Source organism: Artibeus jamaicensis, unplaced genomic scaffold (assembly GCF_021234435.1).
Source record: "Artibeus jamaicensis isolate MK-2021 breed Jamaican fruit bat unplaced genomic scaffold, CSHL_Jam_final contig_332, whole genome shotgun sequence".
NCBI classification, from domain to species: Eukaryota; Metazoa; Chordata; class Mammalia; order Chiroptera; family Phyllostomidae; genus Artibeus; species Artibeus jamaicensis.
The window spans coordinates 35,373,228-35,392,438 of NW_026521788.1; the positions used below are offsets into that span (position 1 = coordinate 35,373,228).

At 35.5% G+C, this 19,211-nt stretch overlaps 1 protein-coding gene across 5 annotated transcripts in view; it reads left to right on the plus strand.

The window, feature by feature from the left end:
- Positions 1-19,211, plus strand: part of CCSER2 (coiled-coil serine rich protein 2) — a 201,959-nt gene that overhangs the window by 170,807 nt on the left and 11,941 nt on the right. The window contains exon 10 of one of the 5 annotated variants that reach the window (XM_053663913.1): positions 12,536-12,620. The exons of 3 other annotated variants lie outside the window; for them this stretch is intronic. In XM_053663913.1, the coding sequence (XP_053519888.1) occupies positions 12,536-12,620 (85 nt within the window). The remainder of the gene's footprint in view (positions 1-12,535; positions 12,621-19,211) is intronic. One more of the 5 variants, XM_053663914.1, reaches the window with a different exon arrangement.

Consider the following 19,211-nt stretch of genomic DNA (forward strand, 5'->3'; position numbering starts at 1 on the left):
AATTCTATTCAGTCATATTTTTGTTAAGGATTGTTTACATGTAAGTTCATTAGGGATGACGGGCTGTCTTTTTATTTCTTTGTACTATCTTTGTTTGGTTTTGTGTTAGAGTAATTCTGGCCTCACAAATGAGTTGGAATGTGTTCTTTCCCTTTCTGTTTTCTGCAAAAGATTGTGTAGAAATGGTGTCAGTTCTTCTGTAAATGTTTGATTACCCTCTCCAGTGAAACTGGGCCTGGAGAGTTCTTACTTGGGAGTTTTTAAATTGTTTTAGACATATTCAGATGATCTCTATTACCTTGGATGAGTTTTGATAGTTTGCAGTTTTGAGGAATTAGTCTAATTCTTCTCAGTTGTCAAATTTATAACTGTAAAGTTGTTCGTAGTATTCCCTTATCCTTTTAATGACTGGAGGATCTGTACTGATACCCTATTTCATTCCTTAATTTGTATCTTACCTGTTTTTTTAATCAGCCTCAGTGGTTTGTTAATTTTATTGACCTTCTCAAAGAACCAACTTTTTGTGTCCTTAATTACCTCTAATTTTCTATGTTCAATTTTAATAGTGTCTGCTCTTTATTCTGTTTACTTTCTGTATATTTTGGTCTCCCCCCCAAGTTGTCTAAGGTGGAAGTTCAGCTAAATAATTTTGAGATTTATTGTTTTTATCATTGCTTTAACTGTGTCCTACAACTTTTAAAAATTATTAAACTTATTGGGGTGACATTGGTTAATATATATAGGTTTTAGGTGTACGGTTCTATAATACATCATCTGTATGTTGTATTGTGTGTTCAACACTCCAAGTCAAGTCTCCTTCTATCACCACTTATCCCCTCTATACCCTCTTCTACCTCCCTCCTTCCCCAATCCCTCCAGTAATTACCATACTGTTATCTGTATCCATGAGGTTTTTTCTTTGCTTAATCCCTTCACTTATTCACTCAGCCCTTCCCAATATACCTCCCCTCTGACAGCTGTCAGTCAGTTCCCTGTATCTATGAGTCTGTTTCTATTTTGTTTGTTAGTTTCTTTTATTCATTAGATTCCACATATAAGTGAAATTATATGGTACTTGTCTTACTCTGACTGGCTCATTTCACTTAGCATAATACTCTCTGGGTACATCCATGCTGTTGCAAAAGGTAAGTTTTCCTTCTTTCTTAAAGCTGAGTATTATTTCATTGTGTAAATGCACCAGAGCTTTTTTATCCACCCATCTAATGGGCTTTTGGGCAGCTTCCAAATCTTGGCTATTGTAAATAACACTGTAGTGAACACAGGGGTCCATATATTTTTTCGGATTAGTGTTTTGGGTTTCTTTGGATATAATCCCAGAAATGAAATGGCTGGGTCATAAGGCAGTTCCATTTTTAGTTTTTTGAGGTAACTCCACACTGCTGTCCACAGTGGGTACAACAGTCTGCATTTCCACAAACAGTGCAGGAGGGTTCTCTTTTCCCCACATCTTTGCCAACATGCGTTGTTTGTTGAATTGTGGTCAATAGATAGCCATTCTATCGGGTATAAGGCGCTAATCTTATTGTGGTTTTAATTTCCCTTTATCTGATGACTAGTGACATTGAGCATCTTTTCATATGTCTTTTGGCCATCTATGTGTCCTTTTTGGACAAGTGTCTTCAAGTCCTTTGCCTGTTTTTTTTAATTGGATTGTTTTGGTTTCTTTGGTGGTGTTTTATAAGTTCTTTATAAATTTTGGATATTAACCCTTTATCAGGTATATCATGGACAACTATGTTCTTCCATTCAGTGGGTTGTTGTTTCATTTTCTTCAGTCTAACACTCTCCCAACTGAGCTATTTCGGCGGCCGTGGTTTCATTTTCTTGATGGTTTTCTCTGCTGTGCAAAAACTTTTTAGTTTGATGTAGTACATTTGTTTATCTTTTATTTTGTTTCCCTTGTCCAAGGAGATATATTAGAGAAAACTATTGTTATGAGAAATATCTGAGATTTTACTGCCTGCTTTCTTCTAAGATTTTTATGATTTGGAGTCTAACATTTAAGTCTTTAATTCATTTTGAATTTATTCTGGTTTTTGGTGTATGAATGTGGTCTAGTTTCAGTTTTTACACATATCTGTCCAATTTTCCCGATACTGTTAATTGAATAGATTATCTTTAACTCACTGTATGTTTTTGCTTCCTTTGTCAAATATTAAGGTGTGACTAGAAGGTGTGGGTTTATTTCTGGGCTCTCTGTTCAGTTTCATTAATAGACAGGGTCCAGCAGAAGTAATGCCCGCTTGAGTGTGGTTGGGAGGGTAATAATATGGGTGCATTAATTTATAGTTTTAATTTGAACATTTCATTTAAAGCATCATAAGATGTGCTTGAGTGTAATATTGTTATGTTTCAGAATTACACGCCTATGATTTTGTAATAAAAAGGGGCGTTATTTGTGCTAGACCCTGTATGTCTTTTTTTAATGCCAGTACCATGCTGTTTTTTTACTATGGCCTTATACTATAATTTGATATTTGGTAATGTGGTTACTTCAACTTTGTTCTTCTTTCTCAGGATTGCTGGGGTTATTCGGGGTTTTTTGTTCCTTTTCCTTATGTGGTTCCATATAAATTTTTGGAATATTTGTTCTATTTCTGTGAAATATGCCATTGGTATCTTGATAGGAATTGGGTTGAATCTGTTGATTGTTTTGGGTAGTATGGACATTTTAATAATGGTAATTATTCCTATCCATTGAACACAATATATGCTTCCACTTTTTTGTATCTTTTTTATTTTCTTTCTTATATTTTCCAAGTACAGATATTTTAAATTCTTGTTTAAATTTATTCTTAGGTATCTTTTTAAATCCTCACCTGAGGATACATTTATTACTTGAGACAGAGAAAGAGAGAGAGAGAGAGATGTAAGAGAGAAACATCAATCGGTTGCCTCCCATACATGCCGTTACCAAGGACTGAACCCACAACTGTTTGGTGTACAAGACAAGGCTCCAACCAACTGAGCCATGCATTCCATTACATATACAATGTATTGCTGGATCTGGTTTGCTAATCTTTTCTTGAGAATTTTAGAATCTCTGCTCATCAGAAATATTGGCCTATAATCTTCTTTCTTTATTGTGCCTTTACCTTGTTTTGAAATTAGGATAATAGTGGTCTTGTAAAAAGATCTTGCAAGTCTTTTTTCTTTTGAATTTTTTGGAATAGTTTGAGAAGAATACTTCTTCTTTGAATGATTGGTAAAATTCTCCTGTAAAGCCATCTAGTCCAGGGCTTTTGTGTGCCAGTAGTTTTTTTTATTAATAATGCTTCAATTTGATTCATTGTTATCAGTCTATTCAGGTTTTCTGCTTCTTCCTGTTTCAGTTTTGGAAGAGTATATGTTTCTAAAATTTATTCATTTTGCCCAGGTTGACCAGTTTCTTGGCATTTGGTTGTTCATAGTAATTTTGTACAATACCTTGTATTTCTGTGATATCAGTTATTTCATGTCTTTCATTTCAGATTTCATTTATTTGAGTCCTCTCCTTTTTTTTTTTTTTGATGAGTCTGATTAAAGGTTTGTCACTCTTGTTTATCTTATCAAAGAACAAGCTCCTGATATTGCTTTTTTTAGTGTCTATGTCATTGATTTCTACTCTGATCTTGATTATTTCCCTCCTACTTGTACTGGTCTTTATTGTTTTTCTGATTCTTTTAGTTGTTCAATCTAAACAATCTGTTAGATTGTTTATTTTCTTGCTTCTTCAGGGAGGCCTTGTAATGCTATGACCTTCCCTCAGGAAAGCTTTCTCAGTGCGCCATAGATTTTGGGTAGCTGTGTGTTTATTTTCATCTGTTTTTAGGAATTTTTTAATTCTTTGATCCCATTGGTTACCCATTCATTATTTAATAACATGCTATTTAGTCTCCAAGTATTTAAATGTTTTTGAGTGTTTTTTATTGAGGTTGATTTCTATTGGGTTGGCCAGAAATTTCATTCAGTTTCAGAGTAAACATAAAATACGTTTTTTATTTTCACCAATAACTTTATTGAACAACCTATTCACCATATTGTTCCACTACATCTGCCATCTTTTCAGGCATCTTCATAATTCCATCTTCCCGAAACTTTTTTCTTTCCGAGTAACAAACTGTTCTAGGTGCCTTTTGCAGTCTTCCAGGAAGTTTACATTTTTTTCTATTAAGAAAATTTTATGAAGACCAAAATAAATGGAAATCCTCAGGTTCAGTGTCCGATGAATATGTTGGATGAATCAGAACTTCCCAGTTAAGCTATAACATTTGTCTGGTCATCAAAAAACATGCAGTCTTGCATTATCCTGGTGGAAGATTATGTGTTTTCTGTTGACATCTGGATACTTTTTGTCCAGTGCTCCTTTTAGTTGGTTTAATTGGGAGCAGTACTTCTTGGAATTATGGTTTTCTGGAAAGAGCTTTCAATCCCACCCATATATACAACATTGTAGCTTCTTTGGATGAAGCCCAGCCTGTGGTGTGGTTGGTGGTGGTTTATTTCACTTGCCCCACAGTCTCTTCCTTCCACATTATTGTAAAGTATCAACTTTTCATCACCCATCACAATTTGTTTTAAAAATGGAATGTTTTTGTTATGTTTAAGTAGAGAATCACATGTGGAGATACATTAAAGAAGAGGATTTTTGTTTTTTTCTATTTTATGCTTAATTTATTTGGAATCCAAACATCAAAGCAATTAACATAACAAATCTGGTGCAAATGATTTTCAGCACTTAGTTTGGATATTTTTAGTATGTTGGCTATTTCCCACATGATATAATGTTGATTGTTCTCACTTAATGTCTCAGTTTGATCACTATTAACCTCAACTGGTGTATCCAGCCATGGAGCATCATCCATCAAGAAATCTTTAACACAGAACTTCACAAACCAGTTTTGACATATTCAATCAGTTGCAGCACCTTCTTCATACACTGCACAAATCTTTTGTTGCATTTCAGTTGTTTTTACCTTTCTTGAAATAATAAAGCATAATATGCCAAAAATATCGTGTATTTTCTTCCACTTTAATATTAAAATGGTTACATAAAAATTTAATTTTGATAAGTTTTTAAAAAATGTACACTGATATGATGATAGCTGTCACAATACAATCTAACAAAATGGTATTGCATGCATGAAATTAAAGGAGTTCATCATCACCAAGCCCTTATTATATGAAGTGTTAAAGGGATTTATCTAAGAAGAAGATAAAAATTACGAACAGTAAAATGGCAGCAAACTCACAATCATTAACAACCACATCTGAAACAAAAACAAAAGCAAACTAAGCAAACAACTAGAACAGGAACAGAAACACAGAAATGGAGATCACATGGAGAGTTATCAACAGAGGAGAGGGGAAGAGATGGGGAAAAGTTATAGAGAATAAATAGCATAGATGGTAGGTAGAAAATAGAAAGGGGGAGGGTTAAAATCATATGGGCAATGTAGAAGCCAAAGAACTTACATGTATGACACATGAACGTGAACTAAAGGGGGGGAATGTGGGTGAGAGGCAATATGCAGGGTGGAGGGGAGTGAAGGGGGAAAAATGGGACAGCTGTAATAGCATAATCAATAAAATATATTTTTTAAAAAAGACATCTAACTAGTGCTAGCACCATTTTATGGAAAAAACAGAATGAATGTTTTATCCATCCCAATAATTTCATACCATTTTGATCCATGAAAATGCCTGATATGATTTCAGTTTTATTGACTTTGTTAAGGCTTGTTTTGTGGCCTAACGTGGTCTATTTTGGGGAATTATCCATGTGAACTTAAGTAGAATGTATATGACTATACTTCTTTGGGGTGAAATGTTCCATAAATATCAATTAATCCATTTGATCTAGTGTGTTGTTTATGCCTCTATATCTTTTTATCTGGAAGATCTGTTCATTGTTGACAATGGGGTGTTAAAATCCCCTATTATGACACTATTAATGTCAGTATCTCCCTTAAAGTCCACCAGGATTTTTTTTAATATATTTTATTGATTATGCCATTACAGTTCTATTTCCCCCCTTCATTCCCTTCCATCCTGCACACCCCCTCCCTCACCACTCCCCCCCTTTAGTTTATGACCACCTGTCTCAAGTTCCCTGGATTCTACATTTCCCACACTGTTCCTGCCCTCCCCCCCATCTATTTTCTACCTACTGCCTATGCTACGTATTTTCTCTACCTTCTCCCCCCTTCTCCTTCTCCCACTCCCCTTTTGCTAACCCTCCATGTGATCTCCATTTCTATGGTTTGCTCCTGATCTAGCTGTCCTGTTAGTTTGCTTTTGTTTTAGGTGTGGTTGTTAATAACTGTGAGTTTGCTGTCCTTTCGCTGTTCATCTTTTTTATCTTCTTTTTCTTAGGTAAGTCCCTTTAACATTTCATATAATAAGGGCTTGATGATGCTAAACTCCTTGAATTTGATCTTATCTGAGAAGCACTTTATCTCTCCTTCCATTCTAAATGAAAGCTTTGCTGGATAGAGCAATCTTGGATGTAGGTCTTTGGATTTCATAACTTGGAATATTTCTTTCCAGCCCCCTCTTGCCTGTAAGGTCTCTTTTGAGAAATCTGCTGACAGTCTGATGGGCAGTCCTTTCTGGTGACTGTCCCCTTATCTCTTGCTGCTTCTAGAATTCTCTCCTTCATTTTAATCTTGGGTAATATAATTATGATGTGCCTTGGTGTGTTCCTTCTTGGATCCAACTTCTTTGGGACTCTCTGAGCTTCCTGGACTTCCTAGAAGTCTATTTCCTTTGCCAGCTTGGGGAAGTTCTCCTTTATTATTTGTTCAAATAAGTGTTCCACATGTGGCTGTTCCTCTTCCCCTTCTGGTACCCCTATAATTTGGATGTTGGAACATTTAAAGATGTCCTGAAGGTCCCTAAGCCTCTCCTCATTTTTTTGAATTCTTGTTTCTTCATCCTTTTCTGTTTGGTCATTTTCCTCTTTCTTGTTCACTCCTTTGATTTGAGTCCCAGTTTCCTTTCCATTACTATTAGTTTCCTGTGCATTTCTATTCATTTCAGTTAGTTTAGCCTTCATATGTTCCTCCAATTTGTGACTAAAATCAACCAGTTTTGTGAGCATCCTGATCACCAGTGTTTTGAACTGTGCATCTGATAGGTTGGCTATCTCTTGGTCGCTTAGATTTATCGGCTGTGGGGCTCTGAGTTGTTCTTGAGCCATGTTTTGATCTGTTTGTGCCTGTTATGTATGAGGAGCAAATCCTTATGTGTTCACCAGGGCAGGGCCATCCAGGTCTCTGGTTTGTGACGCTGTATGTGGGAGCGGGGTCAGAGAGGGACAATGGTGGTCCCCAGTGCCACTTCCTGCCACTGGGGTCTGCACAGTCTGTCTCACCGATTGTTCCTTCGCCAGTTTATCTGCGTGCGAATGTGTGACCGTGCTCAGCCCTCAGTGGGTCCTCCTGGCACTCCATACCTGGGACCTGCTTACTGCTGCTGGTGTATCTGGGTCGTGCGCCGGGGTCAGTCCAGTGGATCTTTCCTGCCCGACCCTGCTCTGCTGCTGGCTCTGCCCCTCTTACCATTTTGGCTGAAGGGTTCGTTGTTGTCAGACTTCCGTGTAGTTCAATTTTCTGTGGTTTGGCTGCGTTTTTGTTGCTAAAACTTTGTTGTTTTTAAACTTGGTTGTGCGAGAAGATACAGTGCTTCCACCTATGCCTCCATCTTGGCGGAAGTCCAACCAGGATTTTTTAAATTATCTATTTAGGTGCTCCTGTATTGGATGCATATATATTTATAAGTTTTATATCTTGTTATTGGGTCAAACCCTTAAGAATTATGTAATGATTCTCTTCATCTTCTTTTATGGCCTTCATTTTGAAGTCTATTGCTAGATCAGAGATTTGTATATTGTTGTAAAGCAGTTCATATAGTGAGAAAGAAATGATTGTTTATTCTTCATAGTGATTGGTTATGATAATAAGAATTTCACTGGTTACCTCATATCAACCTTGTGAATCAGTTCAAATTTTACTTAACTATTTCCAAAGGCATACTCACTGATGCAGATACCGGCCTGCAGTGTTTGAGTCATTATGGATGAAATGAGACATTCACTGGGTCTACTGAGTCCTGTGAAGGAAAAGGGACAGCATGGATTTTCTCCCAAGGAGAGCAAAAGCTCTGGCCTTTGCTGTGACCGGCCTCTATTGGGTTTCTTGGCACATTACTTGATAGTCCTCATTTACTATGCACAGGTTGCTTTAGGTGGTTACCTTTTACAGAAAACAAAGGAACCAATGCTGCTAATCACATCACAGAAGAGGGGTATTTGCAAATGAAAAAGGAAAAGTGGTTGAACCGGTTATACTTGTCCTTGGAAGGTTTAGCATGTATTTTAGGAAGTTACTTTGCAGTAAATGTTTGCCAGAAATCCCAGTGAGGGAGTTTTTAGCAAAAAGCAAGACTCAAAGCGGCCTAGGCACATTGCAGGCCTGATTCCCCATGGGAGAACCTATATATGGACGTGGGTCCTGTGCATCTCCCAGTGGGAGCTGGGTCCACGCCACACAGAATGGTCTCCTACAACACAGGATATGGCCCAGGTCAAACTAGCCTTGTGAAATAGCTAAATTAAGCTTTGATTAAAATAGTAAACTGGTTTTGTCTGCACAGGGAATGTTCAAGGCTGGTCTCCATTTGTTATTTTAACAATATATTTAAATTTGTGTAGTCTACTAAGTATAGAAATCTTATTTTATGTCCCTTCCTCTCCCCCATTTATCTTTTAAACATTTCCTATACATATCTTAAGTACCACATAAGAGTAGAGCCAGATGGGGGTGGGATTGTAGGCTTCGGAATTAGTCTTCTGATAATCATGGGGCCTGGGACTGCACTTTTTCCCATGATGTTTTGCAAATTATTTTGTACAAGTTTTGGGTATTACTAAGCTTCCTCTTTCCTGGTAACATCTTTGGCAGGGTACACGTTTTACTGGAGATTTCATTGCTTTTGCTTTTGTCTGTGCCTATTGGTACTTCTGGGTGCTGGCTTCTCCATCACCTAAGCAAGGATTCATTAGGCAAAAAGAAAACCCAGGAATTTACTATCATGTTTTTCATCAGGTTTAAAGGTCCCTACCTGGTTTGTCTTATTAGCTTCACCTTTCAGGGTTTATGTTTGTTTTGTATGTGATTCCCAGGGTTTTAGCTGTACTTTGCGGGAGAAAAGGGGAAAACTCTATCTGTACCATCCTGTGCTGGTACTGGTGGTCCCTCTGCTATTGAATTTTAACTATAGTATGTAGTTTCTACTCTGTGAAAGTCACTTATAAAGAAGTCAAAGTTCATATCAAGAAAAACAAGAAAGCAGTTATTCTAAGTGTAGTTATGTTTAGTAGAAGAAAAAATTCAAATCAACATAATGAACAGAGGAAGAAAAGTTCCCTAAAACATGTATCCATCAAGAGATATGGATGCTTATAAACAGAAGTGGTTGTTACTTTAGATAGGATTGGGAGAAGCTTTTAGAAAATGGGTTTGAAATGTAGGGAAGTGGAAGTAGGCATTTTAAGTGGCAGAAATAAAACAAGTAACATTCTTTGCCTTTCTAGGCATAAACTCTGATGACAACTAATCAGTCAGTTTAATAAATGTGTGCTCTTTGGCAATAGCAGGCAGAGGTGTTATTTATTTCACAAGGTTTTCTTTCTCTCCTTCTCATGCTCAGGCCTGTGACAGAGGTCCTGATATGTTGGTTTGGAGTGAAGAAGGGTTGTCATTGTTTTTGTTTTTTAAGATTCTTAAATGCTTGCAGTAGGTGTCCAAGCCTAGCAGATGTTATAGCTTCATCTTTAGATGAAAACAGTAACTTAATTTATTTAAAATCAGTAAATAATTATTTAGAGTCTGCTGTGTGCAGGGACTGTTAAGAGAAGATGAACATTTGACATCTTTTAAAAAGGTCAGGTTCACCCTGGTCAGTGTGGCTCAGTTGATTGGAACATCGTCCCATAACTGAATTGGGGATTCAGTCCCCCATCCAGGTGCATATGATCCTTGGGCCGGGTGTGTACCAGGGTCAACCAGTTAATGTTTCTCTCTATCCCTTCCTGAGGATTAAAAAAGCAAAAACAAAAACCTCAGGTTCTAAGTATTGTGACAAATACTTTTACTTAAATTATTTCAAAGAACTAAGAATTAGGAGGGACAATTTAATACAAAATGATTGCTTTAAATGCCATATAAAGAGAATTATAAAATGAAAGGATAACATTGATTCCTGACAAGTGGGAATAAGGACAAATATGTAAGTAATTTAATTATAAGAATTAACATTAAGAAATTTTTTAAATATGAACCATTTTGCTTTAGCTCGTTCAGGCAGCTTATAACAGAATACCATATAATTGTGTGGCTCATAAATAATAGAAACTTATTTCTGGGGGCTGGTAAGTCCCAAGATTAAAAGCACCAGCAGATTCAGTGTCTGGTGAGGGCCAACTTTGTGGTTCTCAGAGAGCTCTCCAACATTTCTTTTATAAGGGCACTAATCCTATTCATGAGGGCTCTCTACCTTATGACCTGATCACCTCCCAAAGACCCCAACTTCAAACCACTGGGGGAATAGGTTTCAACATATCAAATTTTAGGGGGAAACAAATACTCAGTCTGCAGCACAGTTCAGACCTGCACAAATGAAGAAATTGAGACTCACAGAAGAGCAGTCACTTTCTCAAGGCTGTAGGGCTTATGGAAGATCTAAGGGAAAACACAATTCCTCCGACACCCCGTGAGTACTATTTCTACAGACCTTCAGAGAGAACTTATTTCTTTGAGAAGGACTCTGATGGCTGGGTTAGCTTATATAAAAATTCTTTAAGTTTCTTTACCCAGAACCGTGAATAGAATTTTGCCCTGGTAAAACTTGTAGGGAGAAAAGTATGTACTTCTTGATTGATGACTTGTTTTGAGTAAAGATTTGAACCAAAACATTTAGAAATAGCAAAATAGAGTTTTGTCCGGTAATATCTATGCTGAGTGCCTGGGGTCGTCACCATATTAAATATTTTCTAAACTATTTTCATAAACATCTATGGCTAAATTAGTGGGAGAAGTGTAATAATTTTTAAAAATAGGATTTTTGTTTACTAGGATATTCTAAAGATCATTCTATTTAGTTTTTTTCCCCTTCAGCATAGAAAATGGATCTTTTTTTTAAATAGGGGACGTCTTATTTTGTAGTGAACAATGTAGTATTACTTTTTAATTTTTTTTAATTTATTTATCTTTAGAGGGGGAAGGGAAGGAGAGAGGGAGAGAAATATCAGTGTATGGTTGCCTCTCATGTGTTCCCTGCCAGGAACTGGCCTGCAACCCAGGCATGTGCCCTGACTCGGAATCGAACCACAATCTCTTGGTTCGCAGGCCCACGTGCAATCCACTGAGCTACACCAGCCAGGGCAGGATTACTTTTAAATTTAAAGTAACTCATTACACTGAACTGAGCCAGGAATGTTATTGATAAAGAAGTGGCAAACAGATCTTTATTTGGACCAGTCAATGTTCTTAAACTATGTAAACAATAAACTACATTAGTAATCTTCTAAAATTCATTTCTATGTCAGATTAATTGGTTTGAAAAAGTATGCATACTTTCTTTTGCAAATTGAACTGGATGTGATGATTTACAGGCTCATTTTCCTTGGTGATAGTGTTTCAATAGTTTTGACAACAAAGTCACTGAGGAGGCTGGGAACAGAAAGACATGAGACCCAGTCTGGTTCTGTTTGTGTGACATTAAACAAATAACTTCTTTATTAAATACCCACTTTTATCTGAAAAGTGAAGAAATCAAAGTAAATGTCATTCCAGATGTATTTTAATTCAGAGATCTGTATTAAAATAAGTAAAAAGGACAACACAGGTTTTTCAAATTTAAAAGCATGCCTTTGTAACCTGTGGCCTGTATGTCACATTTTTGATACAGTGCTCACTCACTCTCACAACATCCTGAGTCTTCTTAATGCTGTGTTGGTTCTGCTCTCTTTACCTAATGCCCTTTTTTATCTGCTAATTCTCTGAAAACCTATGATTTCAAAAGAAGCACAGAGTTTTTGCATGGTAATTTTTTATTGCCTAATTTATAATTGATGCAGTGTCCGTGTATTTAACACCTACAGTCTATCTTCCCTTTTAAATGCTTTCATTTTTTTTTTTGCAAGACTGGAATATATGCTACTTTAAAAAGAGATACAATGATAAATGTAATGTATGCTATAAAGAATATTTTATTTCTTATGCATTAACTACAAATATTAGGGGGAAATAATTTTTCCTTAAAATATATGGAAAAATAGATTTGGAATTACATATTTTTAGTAATTTGAGCTGCCTATATTAAAAAAATGAAATTTGCCATCTCATTAACACTACTGTTGTGTAATTTTTTTTTTAAAAAAGTATAACTTTGGTTTCTTTATTTTTTTGGTTCTTTTTTTTTTTTTTTTTTTTTTTTTTTACTATACCTCCCTACCCCATCTCTTTCTACACAGGGTGGGTATTCTGCTCCCTCCTTCTCTCCTTGGCAGGGCTCCTTCCAGGGGATCCCACGGACTGTTCCACCGCACCGCAGACAGAGTGAGTCTGTGTCTCTCACTCCCATCCTGCTCTGTCTTTCCCTTTGTGGTATTTCCCTTCTGCATGATCTGTCCCTTCCCAGCACCTCCTCTCCTCTTCGGTGATCTGCAGGCACGTGCTAAGCCAGCACTCCCTGGGCTCCTCTCAATTAACACTTCCTTTGATTGCATGTAAATAGACTTCCACCCAGAACCTTAGGAGAACTATCTGAAGTTAATTTCACTCTAAAGTTGTTGAAACCTATTGCCAGTGACCCTGTACCTACTGACATGCATCTGTCTCTTCATGCATTTTTTCATGACCTTGAGATATGTGAATAAAAATTGTTTTCACCTAGTTATGTTAAAAATGTACGCTATTTGCAGTGGTATAACAAACAGATGCATTCCGTTTAGGGAACAGGCTTATTGCACATTTCTTTAAATATTTCTTAATCAGAAGGCTTTAATTATGCCATTGTCTCCTAAAATAAAAATCTTTTAAAACATTTTTCAAAGGTGTTTTTTAACATTCCTTGTAATTCATCAGCCGCTTTACAAGTACAGAAAAAATGGCTTTTGAATATGCATGGTTTACTAACACTTCTAATGACTTAGTAATTGTTTGATTTTTTTTAATCTGTTTACATTAAAAAGCATTGTTTGTTTTATATTACGTACCTGGGTATATCTGGTAAGTTGGTTATATTTTATCTTTTTTGAAAAGTCACCCAAAAAAGCTAATGTTAATGAAAAATATAAATATTGTCAGAGTCACTTATACATCTTCTCCATAGATTTAGCCTTATTTGTGATTCATACCAATTTTTCATAAATTTTCCTTATTTATGTGATGTATCAAAGGTCTAAAGGTGGGATTTTAAGCAGCCAAGTGATTTATAAAAATAAAATTTTATTTTTTTAAATTAACCAAAATGATTGGGTATGTTGGATTAGGATTCATGTCTCAACATGAATTTGAGACAGTGTTTGAAGTTTATTTTTTGGCTATTATGCCTCTCCTTCACTTTTGCAATGTTTGTTTTAAAGATAAATGGTAGAGGGTTTGTATAGGTTTTTATATCAAGTTATTTACTAGCAGGTAAATTTGTTTAGTGGGTGCAGTGAGAAGAGGAATTTATCATCATCTCCTTTTTCATCTCTCACCATTTCTGTAAACTTTCCTTATTTACCTCTCTTCAAGTAAATTTCTTTTCTCCTCTATTTAAAGATTTCTGGCATATAAGGAATTATGCTAAATTGCTAGTGGTCTGATCTGAATTTCAAGTGCAGTTATAACAAATGATAATGTATTTTGGGTTTGTAGCCAGTAAACAGCCTGGTTGACAGGTTTAGCTCAGATTAACACACCTACCTTGAATTTACTGAAGCTTGCTTTGAGTACCTATTCTTTTTCCCCACCACTCCTTTTCCCTATTCTCCTTCCCCTCAGCTAGCTATAATAATGGGCTTGAAGTTTAAGGTTAATTATTCTGTATTGCAGATAGTTTTAGATTTATTTTTAAAACTTGTTTCTCAGAAACATTCATTCACTAGTTTCGTATTTGTGTAGCTTTAGATTTTTTTTGTTCCTTTCCTGAGTTATTGGCTCTTTATTTTCAAATGCTTCTTCCTCCTTTCCTCTTGGCTTTAGAGCCCTCTCTTTATTTCCATGTATGAAGCAGCACTGTCTTGCAACACTACTATTACGATCCGTGTTTCTAGTTTTTCTAGATCAAATCTTCTTTTTTTTGAATCTCCAAGTTAGTAAAAAGAAAGTTTTGGTTCTCTAGAGTTTGGATGTATAACCATCTAGGAGAAGATGCATGTACTTAGAGTCTTTTCTTAGGTAAGTTCTGATGGCTAATACAGCTTAGAGAACTGGGCCTGGGACTTACTTGATCATTGAGACTTCCCACAACCCTGTTTGTGGAAAGTGGTGACTAGATGACTTGTTCTTAGCTTTTTGACAGCTGAGCTTAAAAGGTTCCTTTAGAGAAGAAATATTTTCTAAACTACTGAACTATTTTGAATTTACCCTGAGAACAGCTGAAGCATGTACTAAGTGAAATCATTATTTATTTTTTAATAATAAATTATAGAGAAAGAAAAGGGTATGGAATTATGAGAGTAAATCCATTCGTTTTTCATATCTCTCTTTCCTTCACTAAACATATTCAGTGAAATAATATTTGTTTCCACATTCAGTTAATATGTGATTTCTAGTTCTGATTTTTTAGAGAATTTAATTCTGTAAGTGATGGTAGTTAGTTGAGAGAGTTTACCTGCATTATAATCTGTTCCATTAATACATTCTTTCTGATGCCCTCTTGAACATCCACTAAAGTGAACTGCCTTTAATTCTAAATGTTAGAAGCCAGGTAGGGTTACCTATCAGTCATTAGTAAGGCCATCTGCTACTTGGCTTTTTATTATTATTTTTTTAATGTATAAAAGTAGTAGACATCCCCCCATAAAAAAGATAGCCTGGTATCAATATGCAGAGTGAAATAACTAATGGTTGCAGGGAGTATTTAGCTCTGGTCATTCTGGGAAGCTGCAATAGCCCAGTATGCCCTTTTCTGAATCTAAGAATAACTCTACAAAAATGGAGATACAAGGAAAATCCTAGTCTTCAAGTATTTTTTTCTTTCTCAGAACGTTTTGACTTGCATTTCTTTTCTTTAGTGTATTACTAGTGTCAGTTTGAGGATGTTTGTTCTCCAATTTCAAAATTTTCTCTGAATTAGCAGAAAATATCTACATGTAGTAGTTCTTCCTATATATTGTCAGTAGGCACTTCAGCCTTTGTCCAAATTGACTTAACTGGCATTGGTTTAGTCTTTCTAATTACCAACTGTGTAAAATTAGAAAAAAATAACCTACTCAATAGTGGAAAATTTAATAAAAATAACTATAAAAGTTATTTACTATTTGTAAAAGTAAAAAGCCTTAATGATAATCTCAAATAGCATTTTTTAATTAAATAATTTTGAATTTTATTGTTGTTCAAGTACAGTTTTCTGCATTTCTTGCTAGAGCATATGCTTCTAGGAATTCTTGACTTCTCAAAAAAGTTTATTTGAGATAATACCAACTTTTTCCCATGCCTAGAATAACTTAAAATTTGCTATTTAACACCTTGCTTAAAGGAATTTAGAAATCTCACCTGTCTTTACCTTAATATGTGAATAACATAGGTGGGAAGAAAAAAATTGTTTTTAAACACCAAAAAAAACAAATGCATATTTATGTCTCAATAGCCATATGTCTTAATAGCCCAGCAGGCTCTTGTAATATTGCCTTATTTCTAAATTTATATTATACTAACTAATGATATTACCAGAATTTCATTAAGAATGATAATTATACTGTCTTATATCCTCCTGCTTCTCTATAACCTTCAGGTTGTTTCACAAACCTTTTTGAAAAACAACACTTAGATTACAGCCTGTATGTATTTATTGAATAAAGCTATGCATTTGAAACTCCACACCATTTGTGTGTATATTTAACATTCAAGACAAAAGATTCATGAAATAATACTTTCTCTTAGGACATATGATACTCACATATTTTATTCTAATTTTTTGTTTTGCTCTTTTTCCCACATAGTATCATTATGTGAACATTTTTCATATGAGGGAGGACCCCCCAAAAGGAATTTACTTTTAAAAAATCATGTACTTATTATTACATGTTTAAACTTCAGTCACCTTCAGAGTCCTCTCCATCTGATGCAACACATCTACTGATACATTTTTCCACTGCTCAAAACAGCGTTTGAACTCACCAATTTTGATGCCTTTTAGTGCTTCTGCCATTTCTTGTTTCACCTCTTCCACATCAGCAAAATGTTTCCTTTTGAGGACTTTCTTTTGTGTAGGAAAGCAAAACTGCCCCTTGGGGTGAGATCAAGTAAATAGGGTGGGCGGAGCATGTGGGTTGTGCCATTTTTGGTTCATTACTGCTGAACACTCAGCATGGTGTGGGCAGGTACACCTGTAAATCACCCGTCATGAAATGGAAACTGTGTTGAAATAGTCCTCGAAAAATTTCCCTGAAGCTGAACACCGCCTCTCACAACAGCGCCCGGGGTACACGGATGCACAGGGGTTCCTAGAACATTAATCCAGCAGGGGAAGCCTGCACCATAAGGGGTCCACCCTCCAGAAGATCATTCTGGTTTCCTGAGGTCCCCCTCATATAGTAAATATTTCTTAAAAACATAATTTGAATAGCTTCATAGTACATTATCATGTGGATATACTCTAATTTATTTCATTGTTTCTCCTGTTGTTGGGCATTTGTATTATTCCTACTTTTCCCTATTAAATAAAAATACTATTGCAGCACAGGTCATTGTTGTGTAAAGATCAGTGTCAACATTTCTCTTAAGTAGATTTCTGGAATGATATTAATTAAAGGCTGTGCATTTTCTGGAGAAGCTTGTATATTGTTGAACTGTCAAACATGCTCTTAAGGTATGCATTAATGTGGCTCAATCTGATTGGCTTCACCATATGACTAATTTTATATATAAGGAGTCTACCAACTTCAGTGCTTTAATGAGAAATTAGCTTTAGGAGTGACTTTTCATAAAAAAATAAAATATTTTCCCATGAAATGGAATCTAGGGTAACTCATTAAAAACTGAACAATTCAATTGTACACTAAGCTAATTTTTCGATATGTGGTTAATGTAGGATATGGTTCTTTGTCCATTTTTACAGCTAATTCTAGTGCTGTTTAGTACAGTCATTGGTTAACTGACTAGAAATGTGCACCAAATTCATGGTCCAGTACACTGTCCCATAATCCTGGGCATGGGTTTGTTTCTCTCTCAACAATTTGCAATTATGAGAAACACAGCAATTACTGTTTTCTGTATAAGCCTTTTACAACAACCTGCTCTGCAGATTTGGGGATTGTTAGCCGAATTTGTTGCTATAACTAGCTTCTTTGGTATCTGACTCTGGATAAATGTGATCATGCCAGTGGAATTGCACTATTATGATGTTACTTAGTTTTATTTTCTGAACTACTCTGCATCCCAAAAGTAGATGCTGATGAGTTCTGTGTCTTAGAGATATGAAAATTGAGCATCTTACACTGATTGTGCCTGAGCAGTGAATGCTTGCTTAAGTCACTGTTACCTGCTTTGATAGTTTGGAAAAGCAGTTAACTGATCAACTTAGAAGAGCTGTTGAATTTCTTACTCTAGAATTTGCTTATTTATAATTTATATTTATAAATCAAGTATGTTTTCTAAGTTCTCTGAGGTTTAAGAAGCACCATTCTAAGATACAAGGAAATAAGTATGCACTTCCCAAGAAATCTTGGAAGCTATGATTGGGCTCCTGTGAATTATAAAGCCTAATTCATTTAATTTACAGTAGTCTCCCTTCATTGTCAAGATATGCATTATGAGATCTCCGTGATGCCTGAAACTGTGGATAGTGCCAATTTTTTATATATATACCATTTTTCTTCCTGTACACACAAACCTTTTCAATTTAAAGAAGAAGTCCTTTACATCTTCTCTTGAGCATATTCTAATGGCTGGTATCACTACTCTTGTGCTTTGGGGCCATTATTAAGTAAATTAAGGGTTACTTGAACATACGTACTGTGGTACTGTGGCAGTAGATATGAAACCAAAAGAGCTACTAAGTTACTAACTGGCAGGTAGCATATACAGTGTGGATACACTAGACAAAGGATGATTCACATCATAGGTGAGGTTGGGCAAGACTTCATCATACTACTCAGAACAACACACAGTTAAAAACTTAATGAATTGTTTATTTCTGGAATTTTCCATTTAATATTTTTGGACCATGGTTGATTACAGGTTACCTGAAAACCGCAGGTATCTGAAACTGTGGACAAGAGGGGACTACCGTAGTTGTACTAGGATCCAGTCATGTCTTTATCTCTAGTGATGTGTGGAGCCTCATTAATAATTTAGAACATTATATTTAAGACATATGTGAAGATCAGATCATGATTAATTGGTCTTTAATGCAGCAGCAGTCAAAAAAGTAAACTAACAAATACTGAACTATATTTAGTTTATAACACAGAAGAACCTGAAATTATTAACAATAATGTCTACTTTTTCCATAAGGGATTACATGGAGCTAAACATTTTAGATATTTGGAAAATGAATATTAAATTATGTCAAGATTCTTTTAAATATTTTATTTGGAAAAATTCAAGTGGTTCCTTTTAAGTGTGAGAACTTTTACATACACTGTTCTGTAGACATAAATATTTGTATTAACTTGCAAGAAAGTGTAACACTTTAACAGGAAAGTCTAACTCTATTAAATTGTTTTATTTCATACAAACATTATTAAATAATAATGTCTAGAAAAAACAACAAAGGCAAGGCTGTTGCCCAGTCATGGCAATTCTTTGGTGTTGTGTGTGGTCTCTGACGCCATTGTCCTGTCTTTTTCTTGTCTCTGCTCTCCCATTATGCCATTGGCAAGGAGTTGAGAAGTTAGTCCATTACTTCTCTGACAAAGCGTGGTACAGTACAATTTCAGATTTTTTCCTACCACCTTTCTCATAATCACTTTTTTGGTTGTTTTTCCCCCCTAGTTT